The 17,582-nt window shown below is 39.4% G+C and overlaps 1 protein-coding gene across 1 annotated transcript in view; it reads left to right on the top strand.

Annotated features, from left to right (window-relative positions):
• The window catches only part of SDC1 (syndecan 1), a 35,904-nt gene extending 21,153 nt beyond the window's left edge, over positions 1–14,751 (top strand). The window contains exons 2-5 of the mRNA XM_089477965.1: positions 9,575–9,656; positions 11,015–11,562; positions 11,772–11,919; positions 13,689–14,751. Of these exons, the coding sequence (XP_089334091.1) occupies positions 9,575–9,656; positions 11,015–11,562; positions 11,772–11,919; positions 13,689–13,855 (945 nt within the window). The 3' untranslated portion in view covers positions 13,856–14,751. The remainder of the gene's footprint in view (positions 1–9,574; positions 9,657–11,014; positions 11,563–11,771; positions 11,920–13,688) is intronic.
• The last annotated feature ends 2,831 nt before the right edge of the window (positions 14,752–17,582 follow it).

Raw genomic sequence — 17,582 nt, 5'->3', positions numbered from 1 at the left:
CCCCCTCTCTCTCACACACACACCCCTTCCCTCACTGCAGTCGCTCGCCTGCCTGCTTTACTGCCTCCCTGCCTGTCATTCTTTCAGCCAATCAGGAGACGGAGGCGGCCTTGGTGGAATATGTTCTCGGAACGGTTTCAGGAATCGCTGTGCGGTAAAATGCAGTTCTGATCACGTTCTGATCACGTTCTAGTTTACTAATGCAGTAATATCTGTTCCAGGAACGTTCTCATCACGTGATGATAGGAACGTTCTCAGAACACAGTGCGATAATCTCCTATATGTTATAAGGATCATTACAACAGAAAGACCAGAAAATTAAATCAGGTGAATAGACTAGTGTAATATGTTTTGGTTCAAAACCAATTGCAATCAACAAAAAAGGAAGAGGAGAATCAGTGAAACCCATTCAGGATATGAAAAGAGCAAAGGTCTGCCTGCTTCACAAACCAGTATGACTACCTTTTTAATCAAAGAGTAGGTTAGGGCAGGGAGAGTGTCTATGGGATTTGTAACTGGTATTGAAGATGTGATTAACTTTTGGAATAACATTAATGAGTTATTCAAGTGAGTATGCTCAAATAGCCAGATAGATTAATCCTGGAAAAATAAAAGCCGTGAGCCCTGTAGTTTTTGCCTTGGTAGCATACTTCTCTGACATTTTAATGAAACAATTAAAACAGTGCCAAAAGATATCTCTTTTGATGAACTTCTGAAAAAGCTCATTCAATAGGGCCAGGTGGAGGGGAAGGAGGGTAATGAATACTGCCAAAGGTTTTCCACAGCTTTTCAGATGGTTCAAGAAGATATGCATTCTTTATCACTTGTGAAATGACTATAATTATTTATGGGTCAAACATAAACCACCTGTTTCTGAAGGGAGAAAAACACACTCAAAGAAACAACAAAAATTGACTGGAAGGAAGAAGAAAGCATGTTGATTGACCTTCCTGTTATACATGATCTTAAAACAACAACATGGTTATACGTATGAGGTGGAAACCTTATTCAGTCTTGCACAACATAAACTACTCAAACCCCTTAGTAATGTGGGCATTTTACATTGCTATGACTAGAAGCGCACATTTTCTCCATCACCTAGGTGTTTGATAAGCCTCATCAGGACATGCAATATTCTCCAATCTATTTCACAAAATGAAGTAATATGTGCAAGAAGGAAACTCCCAAACAGTCAACCTATATGTTTAACAGAAGCTGCAGTGCCAAATCTACTGATAAAAGAGCATGTCCCATCAGAGCTTTGATGCCTCAGGTCATGCAAAATGGCTTTCACAAAAAGAATTATGAGCCATTTCTATAAAGGTTTCAAAGGAGAAATCAGTGGCACCTTTTTGTTGTATGAAAAGCTTCATGAACTAGTCAGGGGAATCAATAGCAGGAATGCTGCAAATTTCCCCCAGAATGGATCCAGGTTATTAAGAGCAGACCTAGAACTGAAAACTTGCATGACAAAAGTTTGAAATTAGCTTTGTGGCAAAGAAGTACTTAAAGAAACAAAACAAAATGAATGTCAAGTGGCATGAGCTTTACCTAGAATGCAGAAACATGGTAGCAGCAGTTGTTGAAAACTAGTTTGAAAGAAATCCTTTCCATTTAATATGGTTTGTGGCTTACCAACATTGGACATGACTGTCATTATAGTCTAACTGAATGTTGGAAGTTCCAGAATAGTTTCAGTTTCTGCATATATGGCTTGAGTTGATGGGACAACAACTGAAAAATCAAAATAAGAATACAGTTTTTAGCCTGGGGCAAATTCAAGACTAAGGTGGCATGTGCACTGCCAGATTAATGGAGTTTGATACTGTTTTAACTGCCATAGCTTTAATGCTGTGGAATTCTGGGATTTGTATTTGGGGAAATATTTAGCCTCCTGTGTCTCAAAGTTCTTGAGCCACAACAAATTACAAATCCCAGAATTCCATAGCATCATGCTATGGCAGGTAAAGCAGTGTCAAACTGCATTAATCAGGCAGTGCAGATGCAGCCTTAGTTTCCAGCAAAGAGCATTAAGCAAAATGATGGTGTTGGGCTGGACACATTTTACAGAGGTAATTTGATAGCCAGTGAGAAACATGTGGACCTGGTGGATGTAACTAAAATAGAAAACTCGAAGCATAATTCAAGTCCATGTAGTAAATTATACATATTTTCCATCTCTTCTTTCTGTTCATAATTTTTTGAAACAGTAGCTAAAATTAGGAATATAGGAAGCTGCCATTAAAACGGAATCAGACAATAAGTTTATCTAGCCCAGTATTATAGGCTGTGACTGCCAGTAATTCACTCTTTATGAGTGCTATTTGGAGATCCCTACTGTTCCCTGGTGGTCTCCCATCCAAGTACTAACCATGCAAAGCTTTTGAAATCAGACAAGACCAGGTGCATTCAGGGTGGTATAGTGATTTATATACAGACTATTTATGACAAGTCCAGTAGCTTGGCAATAGCTGAACTCACTGGTAAATGCCTAGAACACTTGAGACCCATACAGTTGACAAGCAGTACTTCACGCTCGATGAGAAGAGTGTGGTAACCCTGCCCATTGTTGCTTCCCTTACAGAAAAAAGGTGTGTGTTGATATAGTTGTGGAGGTGCTCTACTGAAACTAGAACATGGAAAGCACGGGTTGTAGTAGTAGGATTTTGGTGTATCTGTGTAAATGTCTCAACAGGATTATACTCTGCAAAAGATGCTTTTGATAATCTAGCAGTGATTATTTAGATGTGCTGGCAAGATACTTTGTTACCTGAACTAGTACCCAAATTCCCATACACACCCTAATGGCATCAGCATTTAGGACTAAATCCAGTTCTTAGTCCCTGCTGGAGTAGACACGTGGTTTTTACTATTCATAAGTTGATTCAATGGATCTACTGTTGTTGCAGTTAGGATTTAGATATTTCAAACACTGTTCTTGTCTTTACTCCTCCACCCCCCTATGGAGCTGCCACAAATGGTTTCTTTTGTTTTATTGCATTAGAGCTAGCTGTGTGTTAACTGCAGTAGCCATTCTTCAGAGAGAGTATTCACTTCCTAAGATGTAGGTATACATTAAAGCTAAACATCTGGGATTTGCTGTCATCTTAGTTCTTGACTTAATAGCTTGCCTAGGATATTTAGGCTAGCAGTTTCTTCCGTATCTGTAAAATATTTAGGACTTGCTACTTTGCTGTAAATGCTGTGGAGTATTTATTGGTAACTTTGTTTAATGCCCATCATATTGTTGTTTTGGATACCCCAGGGAACTTGCAAGGAAGGGAATATGTGTCTTCTGCTTTATTTCCTATACATCTAATTTGAAGTGGGGATGGGAATAAAATGCTTGTAGTGTCTCCACAGACGATGCATTTCTCCCCACTTTCTGAAACTTAGTAAGGGGGAGGGAATGCATAAGTAACATGTGTGTCCTATTTTGTTCCTTCCCTGAAACTTTCAGAATGCGTTCATACACTCTTTGGAAGAACAGGGATTGTCTAACACAACAAATATAATTTGGTATTTTAGAGACTGATATCTGAAATGGCCTTTTCTGTCTGTGTAATCATACCAACTTCAACAGCTGGTGTTTATTTTTCAGTAGGGGAAATGGAGGGACCGATTCTGACTTTTTCCATTTAAGGATGAATTTTTAATTTTTCCACTGGAAACATTGGAGCAGTAGGAGGGAAAAGCTAGTGAAATATTTTGTCTGTTGGAACATACTTTTATGTATGTATGAATGAATTATTTCACTTAAGAGTGAAATACTTGTTAAGACAAGATTTCTCTTGCTCAAAATGCTAGGAATGATGTAGTTTGAAGATTTACATATAGGACAGTCTATAGATTTCAAGAACAACAATTCCTGTTCCATGGTACAACACTATATTCTATACATGCAAAACTAATATCCAAGATACATTTCTGTACCTAATGGGGATTGTTGGTTTGCGCTGATCTTCAGTTTTCTGAAGTCAAATAAGGTAAAAATGAAGGATAAGGCCCAGAAACCAAGGTAACATTTGAGAAACTGAATCTAATAAAAGTCTTTTATTACTAGTATTTTTCAAAGATAGGCTTCTTGTTTAAGTTGGACTAACTATGCCCACAATCCTGTGAATTCTGCATTGGTATGAGACAGCTTTGAGTTTTCAAAGAGTGATTTTGTATTTTCAAAATAGCGAGAAATACATTTTATAGCCTTTGTTTTATAACCTTTCCTGAACAAGCCCAGGGCCATTAGGTTGTAACCTGGTGAGCCTAATCTGACAGGCTGCCAGCCTTTTTTTCTGTACCATCTCAAGACAACATGAGAACATTTTGGATATTCAGATGGTTTACCTGAATATGGATTTTAGAATATAATGATAGTACCCTATTGAAAAATGCAGTATTTTCAACAATTAAGTTAAACTTTGTGGACAGAATCCTATTGGGGATTTGCACATGCATAAACGCCATAGTTACAGTGCTATGCAGTGAATCCCATTCCTGATCCTCCCAGTCTGTACTTACCAGGAAACAGCTGATGTGGTCATGGGGGGGGGGTACTGATCTCAAGGGAGGGTGTTTGTGAGAGATATTGTTAGTTAACTGACAGTCCCACCTCTCCCCATGAGCAATCTGCAGTTTGGCAGATTGGATATGGGGAGGTGGGATGGTCAGATTGGAGATTTTTAATGGTCCAGCTAGGGACTATGGAGGGATCATTAATATGAAACAGCTACAAATGTGTAACTCTAGGCTATGCTTTCATTGTTGCCCAACAGGATTCCAGTTTATAAACAATCATGCTGCCAGACTAGACCAAAAGTCTGTAAGTGGCTCTTTCTGTCCAGTCAATTCATCTTCTTTTGCTTAAAAAATTGTTATTTCTATTTTGTTTTTTTCTTTCTTCTGAGATGGCAGAAACTAAGATGCTTGTGCTTAGGAGAAATAGGCTACAGCAAGGTGTAGTTCTCTTTGGAGCAAAAGTTGTATTTGTAATTTGGATCCAACAAGCCTGAGGTAGTATGTGTTTTTTTTTTAAATCATGAATGTGCCAAACACCAGTGTTCTATATAAGATACAAATGAAATTAATGCTGTAAAATAAGGTTTGTGTACTTGACAGTGCATGGTTCCTAACCCTAGTACATGCAGGCAGTGTAACAATGGCAGCGCCTTATGTACACAGGCGCCACCATTGTTACATAAGTGCCGTGCTTATGTAATGAGTGCGCCAGTGGCGCACTTGTTATGCCACCCCTGCGGCTCAAAAAGAATCTGGTTTTTCCGGGTTCTTTTTCCTCTGAAAGGAAGCCGCATGGTATGGTGGCTGCGGCTTCCCTCTGGAGGAAATTAGGCCGCTGGCAGGCCACCCTTTTTGGGCAGTCTGTCCTTCGTCACTGATCCCTTACAAAAGGTTGAACTTGTGTCTGCAGTGTCCCTGAACTGGGAAGGGGAGGGGAAGGGAAGTTTGATTTAAATGAAGAAATAACTTAGAAATCCCATTGCTATTACTTCATATATTTCATAAACTTGGGTGAAAATTTGTCCATCAACCCACACTAATTTTACAACTAGAGTATTATTGATACAGTTTTCCTCACAGCCACAACTTCCATCAATTATCACACCCTGCTTTAGACATTTTCATTTTTGCCTGTTAAGGGAAAATCTTTTAGCTATTTCCATGATCATTTCTGAAATAACCATGAGATTATAAGACTTTGGGCAATGCTGAACATTGTTATTTTTCTGTTCAGTGTTGTTCCTGTCTATTCTACCCTGACCAGGACAATCCTCATCCTTAGATGTATAATCCTCAGACACATGTTTTGACCTATGATTTAATACGTATGCACTACAAAGTAGAGCAGTTGTTTTTAATAATGTAGACATAAAATGTCTCTGTTTAGTACACAGGATGCAAATATTTATATTTGATATTTGAGGCACTGATTTCATGTGGAGGTTAACTATGAGTTAATATATTTATTACTTTCTACCCACCTAGTTATTTTTAAAGCATTGTGCATATTGGTGTTAAATATGTAAACTTAAAAAATGTTATCCATTGGATAATGTTGCAAATAAGATTGCAGTTGGCCATAGGATTGCCTTAGGATTGCCATGTCAGAAAAAATTTGAAGGCACACAGAAACAACAAATGTGCTTGTGAGTACTACATAGCTTAACTGTGGTTTGTTTTGAACAACTGGCATTTGAATAGTTTTCATGGGGAAAAAATTAAAATAAAAGAAGTCCAAGGCTTGAAAAGCAAATTGTCAGATGGCAGAAGCTTACTGGCTAAGGTTTCTACTTATCAGCATTTAACATACAATCTTAGAACCCACAAGACTGCCTTTTAAGGTATGCTCTTTTTAAGATGTAAGTAAAAACAAATTGCCTGGAGGTGCAAGGTAACAAGCACTTCTGGCTACCTGATGAGAAGATGGTAAGCCTACACTGTCTTCTTGGAGATCTCCCCTGTAGCTATCTATATCCATTATTAAGAGAGGGTTTTTTTTTTTTACAAAATGCACACCTGCATAGAACAAGATTCGACATGAAATTGATTGTAATAGAATTCCCATTGCATGGTTAGTATAACTGAAATAATGTAGTTTTAAAAGCTCTTTCTTTAATTTTTAAAAAACTAATAAGCATTGGATTGGCAAAATGATTAATTATTCACTGTGATCCAAAATGGCTCCAGCACAGCTTTTACTAGTATTCAGACCCATCAAATACCTCTGTACTAAAACTATGGTTCTAGAGGAAAGATCCTTCTTGCAACTCTTTCTGCATGGACAGATCTCAGTTTTCCAGTGCAGGATTCCAAGTTGCTCTGCTCTCTCTGATGCAAGCTGGATTGTTGGTGCATGCACATATAACTTGAACTTGCCTAAAGCATTTGGCATGGTGTTGGCAGTCCCTTTGAACATCCTGTAGGGTAGGGACACTGACATGAGATAATGCACACCTGTTGCTTCCTAAGCTAAGACTGAGGAGTTGTTGTGCAAGTGTGAATGAAATCTGCATTGTCAGGGTGGCTGTACTGACACATGGTTATGTACAGTACTCAGTATGAATGGAGCAGAACCTGTACAGAGTTGGCATCACATGGGCCACAAGATGCATGCAACCTTTTAAGGCTGTATTTTCAGCCTCTCCTATAAACTGCAGTGCCAAAATTTGGTGGCAGGCGCTCATCTTTAAAACAAGCATTTATTGCCAATTTTAAGGCAATATTCTCACTGAAATGTGGGAGCAGCATGGTAGTAGTGATGATATGGCTTGTGAGACACTATTCTTAGAGCACCTGGGAAACATTCATATCCCTGCACTGGGAAAATGTGTCTTGGAATAGATGGATGGATATCCTGTTGAAAAGAATTGAAGCATATTTTGGAAGATATAATCAATGAAAGTGTCAGGAGTCAAGACTGCAACTACATTTATCTGGGAACAGCTTTGTTCAGACAGCATGCACGTGCTTGTACTAGTACTTTTAGCTCATCTCATCTCTGATTCTTCTCTTCAGTGGCTAGTGACTAAATTGTGGAAGGCAAGTTTGGTTTCTTGCTGGAGCAAACAAAGCTACTCATCCTGTTCTTCTTAAGGGTGGGAAAGCTGATTAAGTGATATGCTTACATAGCTGAAACAAAATGGAAAGGTGCAGTTAAAAAAAAAGAGAGAGAGAGAGAGAGAGAGAGAGAGAGAGAGATGGTAGCCCAACCTCCCTGCAGGAGAGTCTTCTGCATGTGTTTCTCTGAAGAGCATTATGCAGAGGGATGCTTACATGATAGGGAAACCTAACCTGCCATTCTGCAGTGTTGGTCAAAAAAGGAGCCTTACAGCACGAGCAGAAGATTGTCCCAAAATGCAACTACTGTATAACACCTTTCTTAGTCACCGGCTTGTCTAAGTGAAGGTACATGGTGGTATATTTCAACTGTGGTGTCCAATACTAGTGGTAATTATTTATTTATTCAACTCATTGGCAGTGAAAAGACTCGTTATTTAGCAAGTATTTGATCAGATAATAAGAAATAATGGTCTAGGTCTGATCTACTTTGGTATAAAACCTTAGATAGAGCAATGTATCCTGATCTTGAACTCTTTTGAATTAAAAACTTCCAGAATCCAAGGAAATGTTGGCTGGGAATTCTGAAGTTTACAGTCCATAAAAGTAACCTTTTCCAAACTTGGGACAGGCTGGCATGAGTAGAGGCAACAAAAATGGTAAAGGTCCTAGAAAACAAGTCCTAAAAAAAAGGTTGAAATAATTATGTGTTTTTAGACTGGAGAAAATAAGATTAGCAGGTGATGTGGTCAAGATTAGCAGGTGATGTGGTCGTGATGTTCAAACATTGAAAGGCTGTCACAGAGATTAAAGGAACACATTTGTTTTTCTGTTACTTCAGAAGGAAAGTCTTGAATCAGTGGTTTCAAATTATAGGAAAAACAATTTAAGCTAAACATTGGGAAGAACTCAAATGGCACAAGCTATTTGATAGATAGGAACAAACAGCACTGGAAAGTTGTGGAGCCCCATGTTAGACATTTTAAAGTAGAGGCTGGATAACCTGTCAAGTTCTGTAGCGAATTTACTGCATTACCAGTGAGTTGTACAACATAACCTTTGAGATTGTTTCCATCTCCATCCTACCTGATATGAAACTGTGGGAATTTTGCTATTGATCTAATATTATCAGAAATTCTCGTGGCTACAGAATCCTGAACATTTGCAGGCAGTACTAGGGAGTAATTTATGGTGTTAGGAGATCCTTTATTCGAATCCTCTTCATAAGTACTTTTTTCTTTCACCATATGTGTCTGTTTGTCACTGAATGCATTTCTTCCCACATAATAGTTTTGGTAGGCAAATTCAAACTTCATAAAGCTTCAAGTACTATTTAGGGATAATGGCTATAGCAGTATGGGAATTCTTTCCATGGAGTCATCCCATGACTTTGTTAGAGCATTTAATTTTTTTCCACTGCATAGCTCCTTACTCCAGATAAATGGGAATAACCTATGGAAAGAAATTGGTTGTTCATTTGAAATGTGTAATAGGCCCTTCAGTACACAGAGCCATGCCTCTCCCTCGTATGATTCCCAGTCTTCTTGGTGTCTGGGTTTTAGGCAAAATTATTTTTAATTCAACACCTCTAAAATTTCCTTCCACATGTTCCTTTTTTTTTTTTTACTGTGCACGCTATGCAGCAGTCTTGTCTTCATTTTGTAGGTCTGTATATCTCATAGGTCTCTAGATATCATAGCAGGCTTGATTTACTAGTAAAGCCCACCTTCTCTCCTAGAAGCTGGAGGGCCCAGATTTTGGGTGGTGGGGGAAGAGAGGAAGGGGCTGTCCATGGATATGCACAAGCTATTGGTTTTCACAGAACACAGTTGTATTGTGCCCCCTTGCCTCACCCATAGCCCTTGGCAGTATAAAACCCTTTTCTTCCTCATGTACTCTACTCAGCAATAATGGTGTACATTTTGCAAGTATGAAGTAATATGTTTACTGTACATTAAAATTAAGTGTATCCTAAAATTTCCATTGTTCTTTTATTTTAAAGCAACCAGCGGATACCAGTCTCCCTCCTGAGGATCTAGACTCATCAGGTGATGACGATGACACTTTTTCTGGCTCTGGTGCAGGTATGCCTAATTTGATATTTACTCAGCTGTGAACAAAACCCCTGTTAACTACTAGAACTGTCTCGTTCCCTCTCTCCTTCTCTGTGTAGAATGCATAGTTAAGAAGATACCAGAAGCTGTATACTCATTCTAGTTAAGCTGTTGTTATTTTATTCAGCAGTATCCTATCTGTCTCAATAATGGAACTCAGGGCAGCTAACAATATATTTAAAACAATACAGCTTAAAAGCTATAAAAATTCATCAACAAAAGTATAAATATAAAAGGTACTTTAAAAGTGGTTAAACAATTTAAAAAGTTAAAACATTAAACAACATTAAAATACTATATTGTTGTGTGCCTTCAGGTCATTTCCAACTTATTGCAACCCTAAGGCAATACTATCATGGGGTTTCTTGGCAAGGTTTGTTGCCTTTACCTTCCTGTGAGACAGAGAGTTTATCATTTGTCCAAGTTCATCCAGTAGGTTTCTATCGCCATGGTCTCCAGGGTTGCAGTCCAGCATTGAAACCACTACTACACCACACAGAAAACACACTTAAAAACAGCACCATACACCATTAGAACTCCACCCCAATTTCTATGCAAAGTACTCTACATGATTTAAACTACATTTATATACTATAATTTCTCTGAGGAGCTAAGATAATGTGCATGGCTCCCTCTCCCCCCTCCCCCCAGCTCTTCTATCCTATGATGTATGTTGGGCTGAGAGGTGGTGACTGCTGGTTACCCTATGTCCTTCATGGCTGAATGCTGAATTCAACCTAGATTTCTTTTTAGTTTTTATCCAGTCCTGTAAGCAGCATGCCATATTGATTCTAAGTCATTATAAGAAAGGGGGTTGCTAAAACCAATACTGCAAATTGGGGAATGGTGTGTCCAAGGTCATCTGTTTAGTTTATGCCAAAACTGTTTTGGGAACCATCCTCTTGCCAGAACTTGGAAAAGTTAATTTCTTGGATCACAACTTCCAGATTTTCTGACAGCTGGAGAATTCTGGGAGATGTAGTCCAAAAGAGTAACTATGCTATGACCCTAAACGATGGCTAAGACTAAAAGGCAACTTTGTTTGACTTTTTAAAAATAAAATGATTCATAGGAATTTTCTCTGTTTAGAATTTTTTTTTAAATAGTGATCAAGAGATGCTGCTAGTTTTTAAAACTGTATTAGTCTCTATCCAATGTATGTGCACATATATTCTTGTAATGCTGGGATGGAATGTCATTGCACCCATAGAGCTTTTGAGTTTTCATGGAATGTCCTTAAGCTACTGCAGCTGTTGGTTGAGCTGTCTTATGCAAGATCCTTTTACAGGGCTTCCTGAGCGTTTGCTAAAATAAGCCTTGATTTTTAGGTCCTTTGCCAGACCATCCAGTGGTTGCCTGGAATGTTCCACTACAAGAAACCTCAAATGCATCACTGATGTCTACTGACTTGGAAGATAAGCAGCCTGATGTTCATATAACAGATAGCTCTACAGAATACTACACAACAGTACCTGTATCTTCAACAAGCATGGCTGTATTCCCAGTGATTGATATGGTGACAGGCAAGCCAAGAGAAGAGGTTGATGATGATGGCCTGCACTCACTTTCTGAGCAAGTGACAACAAGACCCACAACTGTAACAACAGGCATCACAGTCTCCCACCACATTTCCACAGTCAGATTTACAACCTCTCAAGCTTCTGGCACAGTGAAACCACCAGAGCCAAAGGTCTACCATGATGTCCATCACATACCTAGCCCTGATAAAAATATACCTGCTTCTGATATTATACCTCCTAGTGAGACAACTCCATATACCACTACTACTCCTACAGCATCATCTACTGCCCAGAAGGATATCCCTTCTCTGCCTGAAAGAGAAGTTATACAGTCTGAAGATGGTTCTGGTGATGAGGTAAGAATAAACACACTTTTAACTTGGGCATTAATCTGTACCATAAAGCTAAAATATTTTTAAATGCAGATATTGAATGCTTGGCTGGATGGCATTTGTGAATGAGTTTAGAATAGGCCTGCCTCCATTAGAATTCATAACTGTGAAAATGTGTGTCCACTGAAGCTAAGGAGGAGAAATATAAACAATACTATTGTTCTTGCATACAGGGAGATTTTGTGTTTCCACGAAATGATGAAAGCTCAGTAATAGAAGTAGAATCTGCACTAAATAATAGAGGAATGGATATACCACCAAAGGATGAAAAATCTGAAGGCGCTCCACAAGGAATATTAGACAGGAAAGAAGTTCTAGGAGGTAAGTAAAAGGAGCTTTTATATTTTCCCACACAGAGTGGTGGTGCACTTTCCATGTATCATTGAACTGCCAGAATTGTTTTGGTTTGGTTTGCATAATGTAGGCCCGGTACAGACGGCCTTGTGGCACGTCTTGATGATGTGCTAGGGTTGCTTCGGGGCATTGATTACAGACACCCCCACAACCCTAGCACATCTTCCGTACGTCAAAATGGCGGTGCCCTGTACAGATGGGCGCCGCCATTTTGACGTGACGGATGCCTAGCGAATGCACGTCGCAGCACCATAATGACATTGCGAGTGCACCATTGGTGCACTGTGGAATCATTATGGCAGCACAAAAAGAACCCGCTTTTTGCAGGTTCTTTTTGCTCTGTGAGGAAGCCATGTGGTTTGTCCGCTGCGGCTTCATCATGGAGCAAACCTGGGCACTGACAGACCACCCTTTTGGGGCAGTCTGTACTGGGCCATAGATTACTATATTACAATAAATTTACAGCATAGACTTGAGAGACTCTTGCTACACAGTAACTACTGACACCACATTAAAAATAAGGATGCCTAGAACAAGTAGATATCCTGAGCTTGGATTCTAAGCCCCAAAACAAATAACCAGCAGCTTTATGCTTCTGTCACAGTAGTTGGATGAAAGACTTGAACAAAAGGCCAGCATGGGTTTTGTAGTTAGCCTTCTTCTTTGTAAGGCATATGAGAGGGGTAGCATTTGTGGCATTGGCAGGAATGATGGACCCAGAGTATAGCTTCTTACTGCCAGACATTGATATGGGTCAGTAGGGTCCCTGTTATACCACTTGGTTAAATTGCATGCCAAAAGTCATTGGAAATTTACGTAGAGCAGGGCTTTGTGCCCCTCATCTTTCTCCTGCAGGATTCCCATTGGGTTTTAGAAATTCCTAGGCAAGCCCAATTACCTGAAGGCTAATAAGAGAATCCTGCTAATCTTAGACAAATAATCAGAAATAATATTGGTGGTTGTCTTGTACATTACTTGACCTTCCCATGATAAGTGGTCTCTCCCTGCTGATGTTAAATGTGGGTAGTAATCAGAGAGTGATTCTCTTCCTACAAACTCAATCTCCCAGGAAGTTCTCAGTTTGCTCTGTTCTTCCTCCAACTCTTACATGGGGGAAGAAAGAGAAGGAGCAAAGTCAGATGTTCCAGCTGATGGACTGGGTAGAGAGGCTCCACTTGGCATATTAACTGAGGACCTGATGCTCTCAGGTATGGTAACACTTATGTCAACAGGAGGATAGTCACGCCTTCTGATTTTATCAGGCCTTTGGAGGGCTATGACCTGCACAGATTCTGCTTCCCCATTTAGGCTCCCCTTGATCAGAAGCTTAAATGTGTGCATTTAACTGGCCTCAACTGTGGGAAGAATTGAATGTGAGAATGACTGATTCTTAAGAGTTGAAGGAAAAATTTACTCTGAATGGTTATTTCTTCTAATGTTCAGTGCTTCTTCTAAGCCAAGGGTGGGGTAACTGCCCTTCTAGATATTGTTGGCCTCCGGCTTCCATGAGAACCATCCAGCATGGCCAGTGGTCACAGATAGTTGAACAGCTAAAGGGCCAGATGATCCCAGCCCCTGATCTAGGTAGTAGGCTTCATCCACATAAACAGCTTCCTTGGCAACACCCCTCTAATATTTGGTGAAGCAGTTGTCTCATTGTAGGAGGGAAAGAATGCCTTGTTAAGTTTAATATTTTCATAATAGAAATAACAAGATAATAATTTCCTTTTCCACAGGGGTCATTGCTGGTGGACTAGTAGGCTTGCTGTTTGCTGGGTTCCTAGTTGGATTCATGCTTTACAGAATGAAGAAAAAAGATGAAGGAAGCTATTCACTGGATGAGCCAAAACAGTCAAATGGAGGCTATCAAAAACCACATAAACAAGAAGAATTCTATGCATGAGCAAGCTGAACTTAGATACTTTTCTCCTGTCTCTGGACATCATGAGTTCTTGCTGCATTTTAAAGGGGGGGAAAAAACTAAAAGCCATACGACTGACTTTAAGCCTCGTGCCTCCTTGCCATTGGGAACTACTACTATTTTTTTCCAAAGTCAGTCTGGATTAATAAAACCCTTACCTGCCTTCTTGCACAAAGATTACCTGTAAAATGGGACATTGGTCTTGAATAAGGACTCCTGGGGGGAAGATAAGGAACTGATTGTATATAGTCTTGATGTCTTACAAAAGAGCCAAGAAATTAGCAAAGTATAATGTGTATGTATATTAAAGACAATTCCCCCCACCAAACATTTGCTTAGCCACAAGTTGTGCTTTAAAAATGTTATTTTTTAAATAAGGCTGTTAACTTGGCTTTCAATAGTTGTTCTTCTCCCTTTGAATGATAACACTAAGTCCCTGCATTGCAGCTGAATATGAGAATGGTGTGAGAAGGAAGGGCCTCCCCAAAAGCTATAAAAGATCTGTTCAAAAGGGTTGGATGACTCAAACCATGCCCATGGCTTGACTAGGCAAGGTTCCCCTAGAATTCAGTGGGAGAAGTCTTAAACAACACTGCTTCAAAACCAGAAGCACTATGGAGATGACACGTGGGAAGGTGGGTTTTGAGATGTGCATACTTCTCCAGTTCTTCTAGTCTTTCTGACTATGGTATTATCCCTGTTGTTCACTGTGTTGTTGTTGTTTTTTAAAGTCCACCAAGTAGTCCTGGGGCCACCTCTTGTTATCTACCTCTTCTGCATTGTGCTCCTGACAGTGGCTACTTCACTGGATTCTCACTCTCCCTCTTTTTTTACCACACGGTGCTTATACTGCTGGGTGTGGCATATGCTTGATACAGGACACAGCATGCTTAAGGGGTAATGAGGGCTCCTGTTGCTGCCAAGTCCCAGGGACTAGAATCCTGTTAGACTGGGGTTTGTAGGAGGAATTCAGGGAGCATCTGCTCAGCATGCAGCGCCTGCGGGGGCAGGGATGAGCATCTGTTATGTACATGGCTGGCTTTTATCTCAGTCCAATGTGTGTTAGAGCATTAACAGAGTTTGAAGATCAAATATCTTCAGAAGCTATTCTGTGTAGAAGAGGGAGTTAATGATGAATTGTGTGCCTTCCATCTCTTTTGTGAGACCAAAACTTAAGGTGGGGGTCTTGTCGGGTTGTATATCATCAGTGGGGCCAAATTAATGAATGTCAGCACTTCCAAAGCAGTATTTAAGTGTGTTTTTAAGTACACTGTGTGTGGAGGGGAGGAGGAGTAGCAGCAGCAATTGTGGAAAAACAGGAAGCTGATGTAGAATAATAAGTGCAGATGTATGATTTCTGTAATGTACAGGATGACATGGATGTTAAATGTACTAAACAAGTGTACTGTAAAGGTTTTGTTTTGGGTTTTTTGTTTTTAGAATAACACACATACCCACCTTTTAGGCTTTACTTTATTTCACCACTTACACTTGTTGGCTTTCAAAATGCCTTCTGTTTCTAAAAGTGTAGGATGAGTTGACACTGGTACACTATAAGTAAACAGTACAGTCAGAGACTTCTCTGGGGAGGGAAATACATCTTTCAGGTAGAGCATAAGTGTGAGTTGCCAATCATGCATTTGCTGCCTTCCATATTTCTCTCTGCTGAGAAAGCTCTTTATCATTACATTGATGGGTTTAAATACTTCTTCGGCATGTGAAACTTTTCTGTCATCTCCTGGCCTACATTTAGTACAAAGCAACTATACATAACTGCCTTTTTACAATGAGGTTTTAAGTGGTGGTGTGTCCTTTTTATGTATTAAAAGATAGTCATTGACCTCAGATGTAGGAAACACTTCTATTTGGCAAGACTAAAGATAAAATTGTTTGTTTTAATGCTCAAGCTGAAACTGGAATCCTGTAACTGTAAATGGTACGAACGTACTGCTAGTTTCCAAATGTAAGTTGGGTTTTTTGTTTTTTTGTATTTCACAACCATACACTTGCAATAAAAAGGCAGACTGCCAAAATAAATTGTCTCATGTTGTTACCTGAACCACCTTATTCACTATATATATTTAATTTCAACCACTTTGAAAAATATTGTCTTGTAATAGTCTACAAGTACAAAGTTCCAAATTTGTGTCTTAACAGTGAGCCTTGCTTTGTTAATTTTGTTTTATTTGATTTTTATAGATGGTCCTTTAGTAGCACTTGGCTTATCTTCTGGGGCATCTGAACCCTCCCCTGCCCATGTGTGTGTGTGAGATCATCCTGAAATAAGCAATTACCTATGGAAAAATGATTCCCCAATGATCCCTGCTCTGTGTTAGGTGCTGGCTAGGACTTTAGCAATAGCTGCACATGCTGCATTATGGTGGCATTCAAAATTTAGGCCAGAAGTCATAAAAGAATTCCAACCAAAGTGACTGAGGAGCTGGAACAGATAAGAAGAAGTGGTATTAACTGGAACTGTTTTTAGAAAAGTCGAAGGTGTGTTAAAATGGCGTGGTGCGGAAAGGGGAGAATACAGAGAAGTCCCCCACCTTTCAAAATACATGTCATCCAGCGAATCTAAGCAGTGAGAGATTACGGTCAGACAGAAGAACTTCATAAGGCATATAGGTAAGCTATGATGTCTGATGATCCTTAGCTTTAATGGTTTTAAAAGGAGATTAGAAAAATCTATGGAATGTATGGTTACCGGTGGCTACAGGTTACAGCAGATACATACAATCTCCACTGTAGAAGACAGTATGTTTCTGCTTACCATGTGCTTGGCACAGAAGGATATGATGGATGCTGTTGCATTCACCTCCTGTTAGTTTCTGAGCAGTATCTGGCTGACCATTGTGGAAACAGAATGCGAGACTGGATGGCCTCTTGGTCTGGACCATGGCTTTTATGCAAGGGCAGTCTATTTTGACAAGATGACATGAGTTCCTTTTGCAAGATGGGTGACAGGAACTGAAACACATGGAGCACAGTCTGAGAAGCATTTTACTTAATTTTTTTATATTTTACTTATTTTATTTATATGCCTCCTTTCTCTCAAATTGGACCTAAGGTGGCTCACAAAAGAGACTTCAAAAACAATACAACTTTAAAAACAGAATTTGAAACATCATACTGTATTAATAAAATCAGGGAGGGTTGTTTTTTTTAAAGGATAGACTTTAAAGAAAGACCTGCTGATTCGACCTGTAGAATCTGAACAGGAAATGTGCCTGAAGTCAAAAGCAAGCCATAACCGTACATTTTTAAAATTCATGAACAGCATTCGCAGGATAAAAGCTTTCTTTCTATCTCTTTCAAAATCCCATTTAGAAATGCTCGGCACAGAATCTTGGGAAATGAGAGTAGATAGCAGCATAGTACATAGGGAGTAGTTTCCACAGGAGCAACACTGGATTCCTAGTTTGAGGAAACAGGTGTAGTGAGAGTAAATGGTTGCTCCATGTAGTGATTCATGTAAGTGAAACCTTGGCCTAAATTCAGTTGCCCATAGCATTGCTATAGACCCATTGAATCAATTCCAAATGGTACGTCAACATTTAAGTGGACAGCTTTGATTCCATGTAGGTCTTCTCTATTTGGGACTGTAAACTGGATTTAGGTCTTAGAGTGCTCATGGCTTCCAACAATATTAAAACATCAAAGGCTATTGAACAGCAAAACAGAACATGCATATACAGCCCTTGCAAGT

The sequence above is a fragment of the Sceloporus occidentalis genome, unplaced genomic scaffold, assembly GCF_023333645.1.
Source record: "Sceloporus occidentalis isolate IW3139 unplaced genomic scaffold, rSceOcc1.0.p SCAF_12, whole genome shotgun sequence".
Taxonomy (NCBI): Eukaryota; Metazoa; Chordata; class Lepidosauria; order Squamata; family Phrynosomatidae; genus Sceloporus; species Sceloporus occidentalis.
This window is presented reverse-complemented; position numbering and strand designations above follow the sequence as displayed.